This window comes from Heterocephalus glaber, unplaced genomic scaffold (genome assembly GCF_053883595.1).
Source record: "Heterocephalus glaber isolate CG9 unplaced genomic scaffold, H.glaber_assembly_v1.0 deba00000818, whole genome shotgun sequence".
Classification (NCBI taxonomy): Eukaryota; Metazoa; Chordata; class Mammalia; order Rodentia; family Bathyergidae; genus Heterocephalus; species Heterocephalus glaber.
This window is the reverse complement of record NW_028258164.1, coordinates 11,032,023-11,053,844: the sequence shown is the minus strand read 5'-3', so window position 1 is coordinate 11,053,844 and position 21,822 is coordinate 11,032,023. Positions and strand designations below refer to the sequence as shown.

The 21,822-nt window shown below is 35.3% G+C and overlaps 1 protein-coding gene across 4 annotated transcripts in view; it reads right to left on the bottom strand.

Moving 5' to 3' along the window:
* The window catches only part of Cntnap2 (contactin associated protein 2), a 2,081,788-nt gene that overhangs the window by 1,495,051 nt on the left and 564,915 nt on the right, over positions 1-21,822 (bottom strand). For all 4 annotated transcript variants that reach the window (XM_087207770.1, XM_087207771.1, XM_087207769.1 and 1 more), the window contains exon 2: positions 14,782-14,892. In XM_087207770.1, the coding sequence (XP_087063896.1) occupies positions 14,782-14,892 (111 nt within the window). The remainder of the gene's footprint in view (positions 1-14,781; positions 14,893-21,822) is intronic.

Sequence of the window (21,822 nt, the reverse complement as noted above, 5' to 3'; positions counted from 1 at the left end):
CAATTTTGGTGAAAGGCTGTATGTGTCAAACATGGTAGGGTCCCAGTGGTTCCTCTAGTCAATGATATAGTTAGAGAACTGAGAAAAGTGGCCCAAGATATCACCTAGGGAACAGGAAAATTGAGATTCATATCAACAAACATCTGATAGTCTGTATTACTTACTTATTTTTAAAGTAAATATTTATTTAAATGCATTTCTTTGCTAATTCACATGTGAGGTTTTTCCAGTCTGTGTGTCCTAAATTTTATAGTGCAAGAACCAAATAGAATAGATTATATTTAAAGCAAAATTACAAAGCACATTATCCTAATTGATTATACCCAAATTTTCTTTGATACAATCACATATTAATGATGTGATACAAATAAAGTATTGGAAACTTACATCTCAGAGGCATTTCAAATAGTAGCAGTGGTTTATGTGACATCGGTGATCCTAAGCTGTCTCATGATGTTCTAAATGTTAAGATATTTAGAATATACTACAAAATAGAAAGAATAATTAAACCTTCCAACTTTTCAAAATCTAAAATTTCATTTATTCCAATTAATTCTATCTCATTGTACTAAACAAAAAGTCATCATCCATAATACAAAAGAATCTTTAAAATTATTATTTTCAGAAAAGCAGTAGTGTACTGGCAAATACAACTATATTTCTAGCCTATTAAACAAATTTCATTTGAAACCCTGGATGTGTATGGGGTTTAGCTAAATTTTATAAAAACATCTGCCATGTGGATTTTACTGATTTAAAATTGATCCAAGACAAACAGAATCAGTGATTCTCAATGGAGGATCACAGAACACAGTATTTGTGCAGGCTGTTTTGATTTACAAAATGTGTATATGTGGGGCCATAATCCAGATGATGTTCACACACCTTAGATATTAGGGGTCAATGGAAAGTAATACAAAATCTAGATCAGATTTCTATGGGGAAGATAAAAGCAGGTGTTGACATTTCAATATCATAAAATTGGATCTTATGGAAGAAATATGGTGATATTATTTTCAAAATCAAAGGATGCCCAAAGTTTGTTATTCACTGTATGGTGAATATGCATTCAATATTCTATTAATTTCACCAAGTATCAGGATGACCATCAATCCTGATATGTCAACTTGATTAAATTAAGGAAAACCTAGCAGATTTAGTGAAGTACACTTTTGGTCATGTCTAGCTGAACTATGGAGGCATGACTTTGGGAACTGAATATGGTCCCTGTTCCCTTCCTCTCTGGTAGTATCCCACTGCTCTACTCCTTCACCACTATGAACCAAGCAGCTTTGCTCCACCATTCCCTTCTACCATGGTGTTTCTGCCTTGGAGCCAGCTGCCATGAATTGAATCCTCTAATGTCATGAGTCAAATAATCCTCTCCTCATTTATATGTGAGTATCAAGTATTTGGTAGCAACAATGAGAAAGGTCTAATAAAAAAAATAGTACAACAGAAGTGGGGCTGTACCTGATCTTGTGGTTTGGAAGAATTTGGAACTGGTTTGTGGGAGGTATTTGGAAAGATTTAGAGATGTGGGATAGAGAAGCCCTAAAACACTGTAAACAGAGCTTGAGGGGTGATTCTGGTGTAATCTTGGAAGATCAGAATGCTGACAGTAAAGGCCAGGTTTGTGAGGTTTCAGGTGGAAACAAAGACTCCTTTGGCAGATATATTAAAGATTCTATGTGCTACACTCAAGCAGAAAATGTGTCTACATTTTGCCTAAACCTGAGACTTTGTAGGAGACTGAGATTTTGGGTGGTGACTAATTTGTTAGGGACAAATAAAATGCAGCTGCTAAAGAGACTAGTGTCATTAAAAAAAAACCCCAAGTTCTTTGTATTGGGATGAGAAGAAATAATTCTTGGAGGCATCTCAGAAAAACTTCAGGGTCAAGAATGCAAAAAAAGAAAACTTTCATTTGAAAAGAGAGTCTCTGGGTCCCCTGCTAAAGAAGAGATGCTTAGGGGATTGTTTTCATGGTATTCTCTTCACTGTGCTCACCAATCCAGGCAGTAAGGACTTCAGCTGACATGGTCAAAGGTGTCCTCAATACTGCTTGTGTTTGTGACAGACCTTGGAGTCATCCAATGATGCTGGATTTACTGGCATGCAGATTGCAAAAATTGTAGGGTTAGGAAGGCTTCTACTCAGGTTTCAAAGAAAGTCCTATTAGTACAGGCAAGGAACCTTTGCCAGAGCAGAGCTTGAAGATATGAGTATGATTTCAGAGGTTTAGTTTGTGTATTTCCCCAGGAAGTCAGGGATACCAGAAACATGGAACATTTGCTGAAGACAGGTGTGGTCCCTGAGTGGAGCCAGCCCAGGAAAGAGGTCCTCTAGGCTACAACCAGCAAGGGTATGTAGGGGTGGGCATGCCCAAGCCCTCTGGAACTCATTTCTCATCACTATTTGCACTGGATGCTATATATAGAAGTACAAAACTTAATGTTTACCCTGATGGTTTTCAGACTTGTTTTGGTCTGATTATATTCTGTTTCTCTTTCCTCCATTTTGGAATGGACATGTTTACCCTTGTCACTATACCTTAGGATTATATAAGTTGTTTTTTTCTTTATTTTTACAGTTTACAGCTAAGTATTTGCCTTCTGTATCACAGGACAGTTTGACTTATACTTCTGAAAAATATTGTAAGTGTTGCCATGATGTTTCTGCCTTGAAGCCAGGTGACCATGGACTAAATCTTCTAAAACCATGAGCCAAATTTAACTCCTCCTTTAGGTTGTGTCTGTTATTGTGTCCCAGCAATGATAATCACTGGTACAAATATTTCTTGAATTTTTAATTTTATAAAGCTCTCAAAGGTCAAAATACTGATTTATATTTGACAAGATATAAAAGTTAAAATTTACCATATAAGTCATATGGCAACTCTTATTCAATTGGAAACCTGGATAAAGGATACTAAGAAGTCTAAAGGAAATCATTTAAAAAATTCTGTTGTTTACAGTCAGAATTTATAGTGCTGAAGAATAAAAAGGTGATAATTTTATTCTTCTTAATGTCCAGAAAAATGTGGATTTTTTTCTTCTGAGGATCATAAAATTAATAAATATTAGTTTCTATAATACTTACATTCTAGAAGATTTATTTCAAGTGATATAACATGAACAAAATAATACAGTGGTATCTTGCTTTACAAACTTAGTTTGTTTTATGATTTGGGGAAGATGGTCATGTTGTGTTTGTCATTCAATGCAGTTTGTGAATAGAAGCAAAATTTTGCCAAATGCTTTTGTTTGGAAATCAAATTGCAAACAGAAGTGTTCACGAACTGAGGTATTACTGTACTTAAATATTCACTGACAAAATACTTTTCATTGGAATTGAAATAGATTTGAAGTGAAAAGACATTTAATTAAGTTATGTCTGTAACAGTTTAATTTCATAGAAATCATTAAAATTATTTAAAATATTATTCTATTAGTTTTTAGATTATTTTAAGAATTGTGTCTATCAGATGATGGTGGGAGAAATGTCTTTGCATTGGCCTATACACAAATTCTAGCATTAAATTTTCAGAGTCATTGCTTTTGAAACATGAATATATAACTCAACCCTTAATTTAAACTACTGATGTCTGAAATATTGTTCTTATAAGTTAAAGGTAATTGATGGAAAAGAGACTAATTTAAATGCAATGGAATTTGTCTAGATTATTTTCTTTAAACTTCACATCAGCTTTTATAAATGTTATAATTGATTCCATTTCAAAATATTAGTAAAGGGACAATACCTCCAGGATTCCCCTTGAATAATTACTAATTGTATTCTCTTTCACTGTCAAAAGTTTCTGGTTTGGATGTTAAATTATATAATAATCTAGAAATCAGAAAACTGAAATGCAGGAAGTTTAATTAATTGACAAATATCCTACTCATCTTTGGTTCAGTGTTGGAATGTAGTTACTATGCATAAGTAAAATCCACTGTCTTTCCACTGCTGAGCATTGCCCTGGAGGTTTGCTGAAGGACAATTTGAAGATGATATACAGCTATCCAAAGTAATAATGTCAAATAAATTGAAATGTTACTTTTGAAAAAAAGTTCTTTGGATTTTTCTGCTCCAAAGATCTGCTCTTAAAAACAAAGTGCTTCTAGGAGAGGCAACAGTTCAACAATGAATACATCCTTAAGTAATAATTATTAGTGAAGAAAGGAGCTGATTAAAAAATATTGAGTATTAGAAGCTGATACTAGTCTTCTTTTTCATCACTGGATGAACTATTCAACATCCTCAAAGGAGAAGAGGTTTATTTTAGTTCATCGTTTCAAAGGATTTAGCTCCTGATTTACAAGATCCAGGACAAAACCATCATGACAGAAGTGTGTAATGAAAGAAAGTGGCTGAGTTCATGGTGGTGGGGAAACACAACACGAGAACAATGCCAGAGAAGAAGGGGAATGGGGTCAGATACAGACTACAAAGTCACAGCTCCATACCCCATCCAGATACGCCCAGAATCATGCTTTACTAATCCCACAGCGGCTCTCAAGCCAACCAAGTTGACCATTCACCTTAATCAAGACTGAAGAATGGAAGGAGGAAAAATAGTGGAATGGAAACTAAAATCAGGACTGAAACTCACCAATTAGAAACTTTACTCTCAAGGTTCTAAGGGAAGAACATAGCAGTAGAAGTTAAAAAGTGAAGAAGATAGGGAATCTAGCATAGTGTGGCTGCAATGAGCTGGACACATGGAACAGAGAAATGGATCAGGTCATGGAGGCAGCAAAACATCACCAGCAGGAGGCACTACAGCCACAACAATGGACACTGTCCTCAGGGAAGCATTTTGGTTGTTTTTCCAATTTATAGTATACCAGCTACAGTTCTGTATTTAGTTGTAACAGAGCCTTTTACTATTAAAAACCAAAAGAGGGAAAAGTAATAGAAACAAGAGGAAAAGGAGTTCTTTTGTACACATAACTAAGGGACAAGAGAATTGAAGCTGGAATAATGGGGCAAAACACTTTCTCGGAGTAGCAGGAACACACTTCTTAAGAACAGAGAAAGGAGTAACTGTTTGCTGAACCATGGGGAACCCACAGGAAGCGGTCCACCATGTGTACCTACAGACTGGAGAACAGGCTGGTGCCATACTAATTATTAAAGCTCTCCCTTGGCCATCAGTATGTAGAAAATTGGTGCTTGTCTAAAAAATGATTTATGAGAGCTGTGACCTCAAGGCAGGGTGGCAATTATTAACCTCAGTGGTCTCTTTCAAGGAAAGATAAAGACTGTAGGTCTCTTTAAGACAAGAATGGTCATAAAGAGATTCATTCCCTCAGTCTTTCCAGATGTCTGTTACACATATATTCCTCCCAGAAGTGAGCATTAATTATGTGGCCTGCAAATTCAATGGGTTTTCCTCACTGAAGGAAATACAGGCTAAATGACATGAAAAGGACCACTGCATCACTACCACTACAACTCTGTCCTATGGCTTAATAAAGAAAAATGGCATGTTACTAAAATGGGAGAAATTATTCAGCAAGCAAATTTGAAAGAAAATAATTTTAATATTGGCAGAGAGATCCACTAACTAAAAGTGCAAAAGGAAGGGGAAAAAGGAAATTATGAAAGATCTACATTAGTAAAGAGCTGATATTTGTGATTGGATTTACCTGGCAATGTAAGCATAAATCAAGCTTGAATCAAACCTCCAACCTCCTTTTAGGCCCTACCTTTGGGCTATATCAAACACAGCAGTGACTTGCATCATCTACCCTAATCAACACAAAGTGTGTTGGGCTTGCATAGAAGACACAGATTTATGTCCCTGCCTTGCCCCAATGCTGCTCAGCTAGGTCCCTGTAGAATCTAAAGTCTAGACACTCAGTTAATATGTTTATTTCTTCTAATCTGTAAAATGTGAACAATAATGATTACTTTTTAATCAAGAGTACTGTAGCAACTAAGAAGAAAAACTTACTCAAATTAGGTTATGCAAAAGGTGGTGGCTCTTAGAGAGAAAAATGTATTTCAGTGCAGCCAGAAGTTAAGCTGTAGGGCATGAAGGGAGATTAGGAAGGAAGCCAGCGACTGTGTGTGTGTGTGTGTGTGTGTGTGTGTGTATGTGTGTGTGTGTGTGTGTAATACTGGAGATTGAACCCAGCCTTTGCACTAAGCTATATTCCCAGACCATTCATTCATTCATTCATTCACAGAGATATTGCCTTGCTAAGCCACTAAGTTGCTCAGGCTCGGCCATCCTCCTGCCTCAGCTTCCTAGTGCTGAGATTACAGGCCTGCACCACAACCATACCTGGCTATTGAAGCCAGTGACTTTATCCTTCCTACCTATGCAGAATCACAGAGTCGCCTACCTTTACTCCTTCACAAGTAGCTGCTTCCTTCTTTGCTCCTTGTCTGGTCCATGCGTGGCCCACCCTGTTTGCCCCAGTAGTACCCTCAGGTCCAAAATCTACACCCATAGCAAAGAAAACAAAGACAATTTGGTATTCTTTCTAATCACATCTGGCTAGTGGAGGAAGAAGAAGGCTGTGGGAGAGCATCTGTCCCTCTGGGCATAGAAGAGGATGATTCTGCAAGAGTCTTGGGAGATAAAAGGTTGAAGTTTGGCAGGAGAATTGATGGTTATCTATTGCCACCTGAATGCAATTCTAATGTCCATGTAATGAAAACTTCATTTCTGATTCAGTGGTGCTGAGAGGTGTGATCTTCAATGGATGTTTAGTGCAGTTGCATAGAGGTGTGTTGGAAGTGGGTTGTTGATAAAAGAATAAGTCTTCACATCTCACATGTGTGCTTGCCTTTCCACTTACTGCCATGGGATGCCCCAACAAGAAGCCCTCATCTCATGCTAAGCACATGCTGATACCATACCCATGAATGTCCCAGCCTTCAGAACCAAGAGTTAAATCAAGTTTTTTCTTTATAAATTACCCATCTCTGATACTTCATTATAGAAGCAGAAAACAGGCTAGGGCAGTGTCTCTAATTTGCCATCCTAATAATGTTGTTATGAAAGTCAACAAATGCTTAGGACACAAAGAAAGCATTTATATCTATAAACTGTATTATGAATGTAAGGTAGGGGATATGTTCTAAAAACTCTCAAAAGTTTAATATCTGTGCTAAACTTGAAAATGGTAGCAAATATTTTGATTGACATTGACTCAGAGAGACACAAGATTAGAGGTTTTCAATGCATTAAGAATGTGGAGATAAATTAGATTACAGGAATAAAGTAATAAACAGAGGGAAAGGAGGAGAGATGGAGAAAGCAAGGTAGGAAGGAAGGAAGGAAGGAAGGAAGGAAGGGAGAAAGAAAGGGAGGGAGGAGTAAAAGGAAAACAATGAAACTAAATAATTGGACTCCAGGAGACATTATAGACTTACATATAGATTTATCATTTAAAGATCACATTTAACCCTGGTTTTGTTATTTATTGTTCTCTGATATGAAGATTGCAGCACATGGATTTGGATTGTGAGAACCCAAAAACTAAACTAAATTTCATAAAGATGTGACAATCTGTCATTGGAATGTGTGTTTGCGTATATATTATAATTTTGGCTTTCTATGTATTTATAAACACGTGCTCTGTAAAATATATTTGAAAAATATGATTTAATTGCATAATGAAATGTGAAGTTAATGTTTATCAACATAACGCTGAAGTGAATTTTTCTTTTCTGCGAGTGTACAATTAATTAGTAAATTATAGTCTTTTATCTTTCTGTGCTAGATATGACCTTTTTACTTTCAGATGCTTACATAGGGTATGTGTCAGATGGTTTTGCCACTAGTGAATTCAGAAAATATACTCCCAGCACTTTTGGCTTCTCTTACTTATAACCGTTTCTTTTTTGCTTCTGTTGAGAATTTTCTGCTGCCTTTTTTGCTACCTTTCAGATATATAGTATCATGCTCTACTGAAAAACATCTCAATCAGTAAAGGTTATAGCTATGCATATTTGACCATGAATTTCAGTGAATAAATTCCTTCTCCAAAGGGCATGTGAGCTTTCCTCTAAGAATAAAATGCTGTGTTTTATTACCCAAATGGGCATATGCAATTGTTTTTCAGTTCTGGGGAGTGAACTCTGGACTTTTACACTGAGCTACTTCCCCAGAATTTTTGTTTTTTATTTTGATACAAGGTCTCTCTAATTCCCCAAGTAGAACTCAAACTTCTAATTTTCTTGCCTCAGCTTACCAGAGTGCTGGGATTACAGGCCTGTGCCTCTATGCCTGGTTATGTATTTCTTTTAGGTTTTTCTTGGAGAGACTATACCATCCTCAGTGATGATGGCTCCTTCAACACATACTGCCATGGTCAAGTAGGTTTGAGTTTCACTCTGCAAATGTATGTCGAATGTGTCCATGAAGGTGCAGTGCACCATGAAGGATGAGGATACAGCTGTCTGCCTCAGAATCCAAAACAACTAGGTAAATAGTAGAGGATGGAGGGAGAGTTAACATGCAGTTATGCATAGCAAACAACTTTAAGAGCCAAAATGTAAGTAATAAAGTTCCAACAGAATAAATATTGGTAGATGGAACACAATAAAGTATAAGCCAGTAACTGTGGGACACATAATATTTTCTCCTCTCATATGACAGTTTCACCCTAATATGGGATTATGAATTATAGCAATAGCTAAGGAAATATAAACAGGAGTTTGGACAGCCAAGAAAACACAACTTTAAAAAAAATAGCTTTTTGAGTTCAGCATGATGGTGCACATCTTTAATCCCGGCCTCAGGAGGCTGAGACAAGAGGACTGATAGGAATTTGAAGCTGGGCTACCTAGTGAGTTCAAGGCCAGCCTGGGCTACATTGTAAGTTCAAGGCCAGAATGACCTACATAGAGAGAAACTGTCTAAAAATAAAAGAGAGAAAAAAAGAATACAATAATAATAAAATAGGTTTTTTGTGTTGAAAAAACTTTCTCTTTGCAAATGTATTTATTCTATATGTCATCTGTCTGTCTATCCACTCATCTATGTGCAAAAAACAATCCACAGAGAATATCAAAATGAAACAAAAGACATTTTTCAAAGCCAGGTTAAAAAAAACCACATTAACCAAGTGAAAAAGTATATTAACATTTTAGAAGTTTACTTTTAGATATCTCACTCTGAATATATGAGTAGGTAGATAAGTAGTTCTAAGTAATTAAAAGTGGCATCTGGGGCTCCCCTGCCACCATCCCAAGCTCCTAGGGCAGAGAAGCTGAGCTGGTCCCAGAACCCGGAAGGAAGCTCCCCCGCTGCCATCCCAAGCTCCTAGGGCAGAGAAGCTGAGCCGCGCGGGCGCCAGAAGCATCTCCCCCTCCACCGTGGAAATGAGAAGACACGTAAACAGCCTCAAAAACAGACTTCTGGATCACCTACAGCAACCCCAAAGGGAAATGAGATGGAACACTCTGATACTCAACCACTTGGACTCTCTGAACTGGCAACAAAAGAGGATCTGGGAAAAATGAAATCAGAAATAATTACTCAGATAACAGCAAAGATTTTGCTCATGGTGCAAGACATGATTAATAAATCTAGAGAGGACACAGATAAAAAAATAGAGAATCTGAGGAACATGATGGAATACCAACATAGGAAACAAATGGAATCCATAAAACAGATGCAAACAGATTTCCAGGAGATTAAAAACTCCATCAAAAGTCTGCACAGCAGAATGAACCAATACGAGGATAGATCAGATATAGAAGAAAAGATTGCAATTAGTGACCAGGAAAAGAAAAATTGCTTTAAAATTGTAAAGGAACACAAGAAATCAATCCAGCAGCTGCTAGACGATGCAAAGAAAAATAACATAAGACTGACTGGAGTCAATGAAGAAACAGGAGAGAGTTCAGGTGACATAAAAAAAACTATTCACAGAAGTGATGGCAGAAAACTTCCCAAGGAGGGGAAAATAACTTGACATACAGATAAGTGAGGCATATAGGACTCCAAATAGCCTTGATCAAAAAAATCTACACATAGGCATATAATAGTTAGGATTCCAGAAATCCAACAGAAGAACAAAATTCTGCAAGCAGTGAGAGAAAAGAAACAAATCACATACAAGGGAAAATCCATCAGAATCACAGCAGACTTCTCAATGCAAACCCTCAAGGCAAGAAGAGCTTGGAGTGATGTATTTCAAGTCCTAAAGGAAAACAGTCTCCAACCCAGATTGATGTACCCAGCAAAACTATCTTTCAAAATTGATGGAGTAATAAGATACTTTCATGATAAAGAACATAGGAACCTCAGGAACTTCATGAATATCAAACCGGCACTCCAAAAAATTTTAGACAATACCCTAGGAAAAGACAATGAGGATCACAACCCCAGGAAACCCAGCAGAATGAATCCATTGGACGTGACAAATTAAATGCAAAGGGGGAGAAACCAACAAGAAGAAAAAGTCATGACAAGGCTTTTAAAACTTTTAACTTCATTTCCCTAATGAGTGTATAATTCAATCTTGTTATTGTACTGATCAGTATTTTTCTGATTCTAGAGTTGCACACCTTTCCTTGTGCTGTACTGGCTATTCATCATCTTCTTATGTCTACTTTTTAATTGGATTGTCTATTAATGAGCTCTAAGAGTTCTTTATATATTCTGGTCATAGGTTATATGCATTGTAAATATGGTCTGTTTAAGGACTACTTTACATTTTAATGATGGCATTTAAAGTTCTAAATTTTGATGGAATCTCATTTATCAATTTTTTTCTTTTATACATCATGTCATTTGTATCCTAGGTAGTTCTTGCCTACCCTGAATTCATAAACATTTTCCCTTATAATTTCTTCTTAAAGTTTTATACTTTTAGGCTTTCATATTTAGGTTCATAGATCCCTTCAAGTTATTTTCATGTGTGGAAAAAAAGGGTTGAGTTTTTTTTTATATACGGATACCAGGTGTTCTAGCGCCGTTTGCTGAAAACACTATCTCTTCCTCGGCTCTTGAATTGAGTTTATTTTCTATAAAATCCTAATATTAAATAATCTTTCAAAACTCAGTGGACCATGTATGTGTAGTTCTATTTCTAGATTCTCTGTTTTATTCCAATGATCTATATGTCTTTCCTTACACCAAAACTGCCTTGATAACTGCAGCTTTAGAAGAAGCCTTAAAATTAGGTACTAAACGTCTTCCAACACTGGTTTTGTTTTTTTGTTATTTTTTAAAACTTTTCTAGGTCCTTTGTACTCCTACATAACTTTTAAATTTCAATATCCAATTCTTCATTTATAGCAAGTATACACAGACCTGAATTTTTATATATACCTTGTGTTTTCTAATCCTGCTAAATTCAAGTACAAGTTCTAGGGGCTCCTAGAGATTTCTTAGTATTTTCTCTGTAGATGATCATTTCATGTACATATAAAGATTTTGCTTCTACTTTGCCAATCCTATCCTAATTGTGTCATTTTATTGCCAGACTATTTTGGTGGGGCCTAGGATTCAAAGTTTAATGGACAGATAAAGAGTAAGCATATCTGCCCTTATTCCCCACCTTAAGGAGAAAGCATTGTATCTTCTCCATTCATATGAGGCGTTCTCGCTGGAAGTGTGGAGTATGTGTCTTTAATCTGTTGAGAAGGTTCTGTTCTACTTCTAGTCTCCTGATAGCTTTTACCATGAACAGCTGTAGAATTTAGTCCAATACTTTTTCTACAACTACTGACAGAATCTTATGGCTTTTTCCTTTCCTCTGTTAAAATGATGACGTTTGGGGGTGGATCTTCCAATGCTGAACCAACACTGCCATCCCTATAACAAAACCACTTTCTACATCCTGCCAGATCTGACTTCCAATAGTTTGTTTTGTTAAACAAATTTCTATCTATGTTCATACTTTTTTCTTCTATTATCTTTATCCAGTTTTAGGATTAGCACAATGTTGAGTTCCTAAAATGAGGGGAGAAGTGTTCCTTTTTTTTTCTGCTTTGTTTGATATAATTTATCAGTTAAAATGTTTATGAGCCTGCTGTTGTCATATAGGTAGGTTTTCAAGCTAGGAATATACTTTCTTTAATAGGTGCTATTCAAATTTTATATTTCCTCCACAGTTAGTTTCATTAATTTGTCTTCCAAGGTACTTCTTAGAAGTTGTCATATTTATTTCAAAACAGATTTTTGTAATATGCTTTCCATATCCTTTTAAATTCTGTAAAATCTGTGGCAATGTCTCCTAGATCTTGATATTGTAATTTTAAAAAGGTATAATTGATATTGTGTAACAGGAAGAAAAGGTCTAAAGGAGCAGGGGAAGTGGGAGGGGTAGGGGAAAGGAAAAAAGGGAAAAGAAAAAATATGAGAAAAGGAAAAAAATGGAAACAAGGTCTTTGCAAATAGGGAAGGGTGGAGGGGGTGAAGGGAGGGCAGGGGAAGGGGGAAAAAAAAGAACCAAGATACTCATGTAAAGGTACAGTATCCCAATGATGAATGTAACTGTATTTTACACCTAAAATGTACCAATAAACTTAATGGGAAAAAAAAGTGGCATCTGGTGATACATTAAAACCAAACCAAAAAAAAAAAAAAAAAAAAAAGTAACATTAGTAGAATGAGAATAACAAAGATTTTTCCTAAGATATATTAATTCCTGAAAAAGTCAAAGGAAAAATCAATTTATACTTCTAGTGACATTTTTCCATAAAATGTCAAGGTAACACATATTTGTCTAAATCTGATAATTTGGTACTTTAACATTCTTGCATATATTTTGTTCTATGGGTATAATTCTTTAGTTTGGTTTTATAGTGAAATGGATTCATTGCTGGACACCAGGCATTCTGCCATGGTTTCTTCATTGTTTATTTTCACACTTCTCATTGTTGACTATATTTTGCACTATCTATTCCCCAAGTGTCTTGCGGTTGATATAACCTGACATGCCCGAATTCATGGAGAAAATCATATTGTTCAGTCATATTTTTCCTCAAAATTTTGGAGATTAATATTTTCTGACTTTTCTTTTGCTCATTAAAATTGTTGTAGATTTCTCAGTACCATGACATATATTTTAGAGAATATGACATTCTCTTGTCTTCTAGGAATATGTTATTTATTTCATCATTTATATTTTGTTTTACATTTCATAGTCCTGACGAGTCTGCGTTGTTATTATTTAGATATGGCTAGTGCTTTATTTTAGGTTTTTCTCCATATATTCATTTTTTGTTGCTGGTTCTAATGATTCTCATAGAAGAAAAAAATGAATTAAAATTTTCCTTACCTTGACATTTAAAAAAATATATAACTAGCAGTAAATTGCAAACGCTTCCATTTTAACAACCTGATGAATATCAGATTATAAAAAGATGATCTAATTAATACTGCTATTTAATCAAAACTATCTTTTTGTATTTATATTTTTCTACCTTGCCTTTGTATCTCTGTCTATCAGTAAGTCAGAACTTACTGATTAAGTCATTTTCACACTTTTGTGTTTATTATTCACTCTATAATAGTCTGGACTTTTCTTATCTATTTCCTTTGTCATTTCTGAATCTTACATACATTTTTCTCTTTTCTAGTGCAATATTTTTCATTTTTCCCCTTTTCTTTTTATCTTTCTCTTTCACTTTCTCTTTCATCTTTGTCAATGATCTTTTATTAGTTTTTATTGTTTTATTTATTGAATTGCTGTGGTTTGAAATTATCCTATGATTTAGTATTTCCTATTTCCCCCAAAATGTTATTATGATTAAATTGATAAATATAATTTTATATATTTATAGTATAAAACATGATGTTTTATTGTATGAATACATTCTGAAACTATTAACTCAAGCTAATTAATATTCCTATCACTTCATAGTGCTGCCCTTTTTTCATAGTGAGCACATCCGGAAGTTACTTTCCTTGTAATTTTCAAGTGGACAACACAGTGTTATTAACTACGGTCACCATGCCATACTTTGAGTTCCCAGAGTTTGTTCTTTCTCCCTCAAACATTTTCCCTGTTCACCAACATCTTCCTATTCTATCTTCCTCACCCTAGGCTCTGGAAACCATCATTTTTGTTTTGTACTCAATAAGACTTTATGGTCCTTGTTGACTGACTTATATTTAAACAAGAAAATATTTTTCCTTTGTAAGTTGTCATCCATCGACATTTCTATTAATATCTACTTGAAGTAGTTTTGTGTATCTGCCACTAATTGTGTACCTTTACTCTCTATGCGCTCCTCTCAATTTTGAAATTACTATTAACTAATGAATACAATGACTTAAAAGTCCAAAATTTGAATACATGATAACTATTTTTATGTTTTTAATAATAAAGCTGAATTTTGGACATTGGAGGAAGTATTGCAAAGGTCTTATATTTACTTTTCTTAATTTTAAATAAAAATGTGTACAAATTAATGAAAAAAGAAGAAAGCAGTGAATATTGCAGTATACTTTCTCACACCCTGTACACATATTAGGAGTCAGTTTTTTAACATCATTTTATATAATTAAGAAGAATTTCATTATCTTAGGTTTATGTCACTCTAAATCTATTACCACAGGTGACTCCAGAATATCTGATATAGTATCTCTTACTTCCAGCCTGACATTTCCTAAATTATTCCCCAATAAGGAGGTACATGAGAGGTTCACGGTATCTGTGGGTCTTCTAAAAGAGGCAAGAATGATTTTGAGTGCCTGCTAATATCTGTTGCATGGCAATATACACTTTTAAAATATACTCCCTGATAGAATATGTTTTTATTTATCATGTCTATCAGCAGAGGAATCAAAAGTTGTCTTACCTCCTCGCTTGTTTATCTTGGCGTAGCCGGGGGCGTAGCTGCTGGACATAGACGAAGAGCTGCTGAAAGCCACATGGGGGAGACCAGAGACCAGAGGTTCATCACATTTTTCTGAAAAGAATATATAGAGAGATTCAGTGAGGCTCTCATACAATAATGGGTATATGCTTGTCAAAATCATTACTGAATGAAGTAAAATCCTAAAAATTCATGAAAAACATTTGCAAGTGATCAGAATTTAGATAACTCATTTATACTAATTATAAAAGTCACAGGGACAGTTTGAACAACCTCCTGATTTTCAGGAATCCAACTGTATCAAAGTGCATTATTTTGAAGGACCTCAACTCAGACTTCTTATCTAAGAATTTCAAGTAAAATTGATGTTGTTTGTTTAACAAGCTGTTTTCTGGCATCTCTTGAAAAGGGTAGAAATTTAGAGATATTGAAGTTGGAGGAAGAAAGACAAAAGGAAATTCTACCACAGGTAAAAAAAAGAAATAGGGAGTTGCTAATCAATGGCTTAAAAAATTTCGTTTACAGGAGATAAGTTTTAGAAATTCAGTTTGCAACATGGTGCCTATAATAATACCATAGTATATACTCAGAAATTCATGTTGTGTTCTCATAACAATAAAAATGAAAGAAATAGGTACCCCTAAGAGAAAACACAGTATAATCATCAACTTGATATGTTTTACCATGAGAAAAATTAATCAGGTCTCATCATACTCAACAAGCCAACTGCACTGAAACTAGCACTATCTCAATTCTATTTGTAATACTTTCTGCACTTGGCTTTTATAACTTCATTAACATTTTCCCCTTCTCCCTCACTAGTTGTTTCTTCTCTGATTCACTTAATAGATCTTTCTCCTTTTCCAAATGTGTATATTTTCTAATATTAAAATGGCCAAGATTCAGCCCTTGGATTTCTTCTCCAGCTACGCTCCCTCTCTAGGAGATTGCATTAAGGGCAATGGTTCTCATGCGGGACCACTGCAATTCCACATCTCACCTCATCTCCATAGCAACAGACCTGAGCCAAGTGGTCCTCAGCCATCACTTTTGGATGGAGTCCTCTCTCCCTGGCTCTTCTATTACCTTTTTGCACAAAGCAGCCGAAGAAATTCTTTCAAAAATGTCAGTGGCACTGTGACCACAACCACTCTGAATAATAAATCGTGACAAATAATATGAACCCTTTAAATTTGTGGTACAGCTTTGTGAACTGACACTTTTGAAAGAAATTTTGTCTATCTTTTTACTCCTTTACATTAATTTACTGAGGAGTATGATCATACATATGAGCCATATTTCCCAGACATACTTGCTGTAGAACTAAGAAAAATATAAAATAGAAAAATTATCTATGAAAATGGATTTTAACTCAGGTTTGTACATAGTTCAGTGGTGAGATAATGAATTACATTTCATTTCTCCAGGAGGATTGGGGATTTTACTTCAGTGGATGTTCAATAAAATGTCAACATGACCACTAGTATCTGTTCTCAATCATAAGAACAAGTTCAAAGCTCCCCAATGGCCTCAGTGCCCATCTCTCACTCCTGTCCACCACTGTCAAGGCCTCAGCCCTCTTCCTATGATGCCTAGTCCATTCCCACTGTAGGCTTTCACAATTACTGTTCCCAGTGCAGCAAGGCTCACGCCACCTTCTCTGCTCAATGTCAGTGCAACCCTGCAGCCAGGCCATGCTGTCTGCACTTGGCTAAAACACTGTTGCCATCACCTCTGGACTTGCATCTTGCTTTTCTTCCTTAGCACCACCATGTTTGTACTCATTAATTATTTAGTTGACTTTCTTTCCAGTAGAATATAAGCTCTGAGGAAATATACTAGATATGACTGAAAACTATGGTGATTATTTGAAATTTTAAAAGTTTATTTCAGTAAAAGACGTATTGCCTTTAATCCACCTAAACATGGTCCCCAGCGATTTGAACACACTTATTCCATCATTCTTGCCATGTTCTGAATCATTTCTGAAAGTTTTCTTCCATGAGTTTCTTTAGTTGCGCTGCTTTGGCTGCCTGGATGTCCTGAATTGATTCAAAATGCTTACCTTTCATGGTCATTTTGACTTTGAGGAAAAGCCAGAAGTCACACAATTCCGTATCCTGTAAATTAGGTGGATGAAGACACATTGTAATGTTTTTGCCACTCTGATACTTGGCAGCAGGATTTACTGTATTTCTTTCAATCACACACATAAAGATACTCATAAAAGATTACTTGAAGCTCTGATTCTGAGCGTTCAAAGAGTGATGGGTGTGTTCAAAGAGAGTGTGCGTGTTCTGATGGTGATTGATGGCAATATGTCTTCTGGGGTGATGACTATGTTTTCAATTTAACACTCACCATATATTTTGATCATACTGCATAGTTTTGAATAGTGTGCATCGTTTACTCTCCAGAAATCTGAAGAGTGGTTGGACCACGGCACATGTTCTATAAACTCTTATATAAAGAATTAATGAAAAAGAAAAATAATCAAATAAGCCTCCCCAAACTTCAAAGGGTCCAGAAGCCCAATGTAAAACTTGCTGCAGAACTCAATTTTAAAGAGGTGGTCTTTAATTCCCAACAAATAAGCAAATATACTCAGTTTATGTTAGTTAGGGTATTAAAATATACGTTCCTGAATTGTTTTTATCGCAGATATTTACAAACAGAAAAAAGTTCAGAAATAGAAGAAATAAAAGTTTTCTTAAAAATTCAATTAAGTGGTTTTGCCCCCTGCTGCATAAGCTCAAGGACCTGAGTTTGATCCCTGGTACCCACCCCCAAAAAAAGGAAAAAAAAAGAAAAAAATTCAATTAAGTGGAGTTTAGTCTTCCAAAACACTGCATCAATGAATAGTTATTCATTATTTTAGCATTCCAGTGTGTACAAATCAGAAGTCAAAATAAACAAATCTGTCCTCATAAATCCTCATAGATTTTTAATTTTTCTTAATTATACTTCAAGTGCCTGTGGGAAATATAGCATTGTATGCATTATCATATTTCCGAAAAAATGAACTTAAAGTATGCTTCAAAAATAATCAATTCAGAAATCAATCAAAATATCAATTCACAAATTTATATAATGAAGTGGCAAGTTTTATGTTGATTAACAGCATTTACTGTGAATTTGGCTGTAAATGGGCAAAAATATGCATCTTCGATTTTAATTTTCTGATTCATTTGAGAATAACTTTTCACATTTTGCCAGGAATTCTGCGTTGAACCAAAGTTAGTGTTGCTTCTATTGTTCCCATTATATTAAAAATGTGCTAATGTTCCTTCACAGTCATCTCATTCATACAAACATTCATCAAGTGCCCAGAGAAGCAAAGGAGTCACTAGGTTCTGCCCTTGGAGAGCTTATGTACCGTGGTAAGGAAGAGACTAGCAGCAGAGGGGCAAGTTAACAGTTTGATACGGTAAAGGACGCCACAGAGCACTGGATATGTGAAAGGGGGCCAAGGAGCCTGGAAGAGAGAGTGGCAGTGGGGGGTATCTTCTGCTCTGTGTTGCCGTGTCAAGGAACACCTCCTTGATCAGGAAACAGCAGAGTACTTACTGATCTGCAAGAAATGAGGAAGCGAGCCATGTAAAAAACGAACAGGATCATGCTGGGAAAATCCTTTTCAAGTCTAAACCTGCTGAATAGAGCTGGTTTATATTTGACAATAATAAATGAAGCTTTTTCTAAAAGTAAGCATTTCAATGAATATATATCACTATACTGAAAGAAACTAAAGATCATAAATAATGTAATGATTCATTAGCTAATTGAAATTTAAAGGCTGAATATAGCATCAATAACATCCAAAGGTAGTTCATTCCTATTATACTTCTAAAAATTTGAGTTTTATAAAAATTTATCATTTTATTACCAAATACTGAATTTTTCAGTGATTTTGAAAATCAATGAAAATATAAGAAAATAACAAATTTTAAAATAATATAATCCAGAATAATAAAATCAGAATCAATTTAGCTCCCCTAAAATAAAAGCAAATAAATTTGTTTTGAGTTTGAAAGAAGATTGTAAAATTATAAGAATTTAGGCTATGGAAATTTTATACACTCTTCTAAATTGAAATATAATGAATAACCATACAATTACATAAGAAAAGTATTACATTTACCACATTTTCTTCTGGGGACATTAATCACAAATATTTCTTGAACTGTTAGTTCATGTTTTGCATTGCTTTAAAAATTTCAGGAAAAACTACATCTATATTTACATCTATAGAAGCAATTTATTTAAAACATATCAACATCTGCACTTTTTCCATTCCTCTATGAGTGGAAAACCATACAGAGTCACTTGAAGTAATTAAACATTAATCAACAAGAAAATATTACCAGTTTTTAATTTAATATAAAGTAAAATATAATCAAATAATAAAAATAACAAATAAACTTAAAATGCCAGACTGTTGTTCTAGTGAGTTGGTTGTCAGACCTGGACCCAGTCATAAATAGATGACCTTGAATATGTCAATGTCAGTTATCTCCAATAATGGGGAAGTTTAGCTCAGTTTTTCCCAGGCCCTGAAATCTCCAAGGAAAGTCTAATGCAAGACTCAGCAAACTCTGGCCGGCAGGCCAAATCCAGGCCAGAGCTTGCTTTTATGAGTAAAGTTCTACTGGAGCAGAGCTACTTTCCTTGCTTTATGGATTTTTCTATGGCTGCTTTCCCAGAACAGCTGGATGCTGCAAAAGAGACCATATGGCCTGCAAAACTAAAATATTTACTATCCGACCTTTTACAGAAAAAGTTTTCAATCCTGTAGTTTTCTTTGACAATTATTCCAGGTGTTCAGGAATAAGAACCATTAATGGATATTTTTGGTGTCAGGTAACCTATACATAATGAATAGAACCTGAGAAATTGAGGGACTATGGATGGGTAGAATGAGGATTAAGAACACTAAAAAGGGAAACAATTTAAATAACATCATAGAGACCACAGTGAGTATAAAATTTCCCAGTGATGGCTCTAGCAGCACTCTACACTTGCACATATTACCATACTGACTATTATGATGAACAACCCATTTTTATTTCCAACTGTAATCATGGGTATTACATATGACACCTTCTAAAAAGCCAACTTGGTTGTTATGGTACAGTATGTATCTTAGCATCCTGCAGAGATTAAGTACTAGGAAACCACACTGATCTCTGGATAAAGTTTGAATTTTAATAGAGTAGTAAAGGGGAGAAAGAGATTTGAAATTACTCAGGATTGCATTATCCCATGTTGGCCTATCTTCCAAAACTACAACCACACATAGCTATGGCAAATATTTGATCTGCAATACAGTTCCCTTCCAGGGAATCTTGGATGAAAGCTAGACGAGCAGATGGGCCTTGAGTTTTATTTTTAATGGCTTTCAGTCAATCGGGAAGGCAAACTAGCTCTAAGAAAGCTGGACTAACACAATCTGAAACAGAGGAAATAATTAGTGAATAAAGAGGAAGTGGTTTCCACCTGTTAGCTAAAAGGGCATGTTTAAGCAGGTTGCCTATTGGTAATGGATAGGTCAAGAGTTTGCAAGGTCAGCGGACTTCATTACACCTGTAGTTAACATCGAGATATGGAAAGCAAATGTATCTCTGCTTAATAATGTCATAACATTTTCAGAAAATAATATTTGTCAAAATTATGGAAACGTCAATATGTCTTATTTTTTAAAATATGTTTTATATTGCACACTTTTTAACACAAACACTTCAGGAAGATAAGTATGAACAATAAAGGATTCTAGAACCAAATGGTGCTTTCTGGGCAGAAATATTAGCAGTAGCACTAAAGCAGAATCTAAAAGAAAATTAGTTTTTCCTTAGCCTTAAGCAGTCTCTCCCAAATTCATGGAGTTTCCCTTTAGATTCCGCCTCCCTGTTTCCCCTTAGATTTTGCCTTCCTGCAGTTGCTGACCTCTGCTCTGTTATGATGAGGTAAATTGCAAGATTCTTGCTAACAGAGTGCTGTGATGTCCTGTTTCTCAGCAATCTGCTTTCCTTTGAGGCCTACCTTTGTCCTGGTGCTGATAAGCTTGACAACTGTGTTTCTGTAAACAGTCTTATGACATCCTAAAATTCCTGATATCTGGTTCTCAAGGTTAGGCTGTATAACTGTCGCTGAGTGAATAACTGTCTTTGTCCCATTTCTTGCCAGTCCCCTTGACAAATGTATAAAAACTGGAGCTTCTCCTTTGCTGTTGGCTTGGCCTTTGGTCATTAGTCCACGAAGATGGTGTATACCTAAAACCTGAAATAAAATCCTCCTGTTTCCCAGTGGTTTCAGCTGTCTCTTAAATTCTGCAACAGTATCCTCATTGGTATATAAGACAAGTGAGTCACTTCGAAGGGACAGTCTCAACAGAATATAGCATTCCTTCATCTCCAGAAGTCATACTTGTGTGTTTAGTTTCTAACTTTTGAAGGTGGAGCCAACTTATCTCTATTTGCATATTTTCTCTGCCTCAGGTTTTGACCGTTTCTCACTATAGTAAGGAGCACTCTAAGAGTATTTGGCCAGATCTCCTGATAAACTCCTCTGGTTCCAATCAGTAGACTCAAGAGTCACTATTTAAGATCAAAACTATAAGTGTGATTAAAAACTATGGGGACTGTTTAATTCTTTGTTAAAGTTGATTTCAGTAAAAAGCACATAGCCACTTATACCCTCAGTATACTCCCCTTTGCTTTGAGTACACTAATCCAATTGCTCTTGCCACTTTCTGAAGCAGTTCTGGAAGTCTTCTTTTATAAAGGTCTTCAGTTGTGCTATAATGGCTGTCTCAATGTTCTGAATCAATTCAAAATATCTGCCTTTCTTTTTTGTCTATTTCCATCATTTACCTTTTTGAACTTTTATTTTTATTAGTACATGAGTGCAGTACATAATGATCACATTCATTGTGGGAAGTTGGTACATGGACACAACACATTTAAAATTTTTCTCATCCATTTCCCTCTCCCCCCTCCACATTCTCTCCACCTCTTGGTCCCTTTCTCT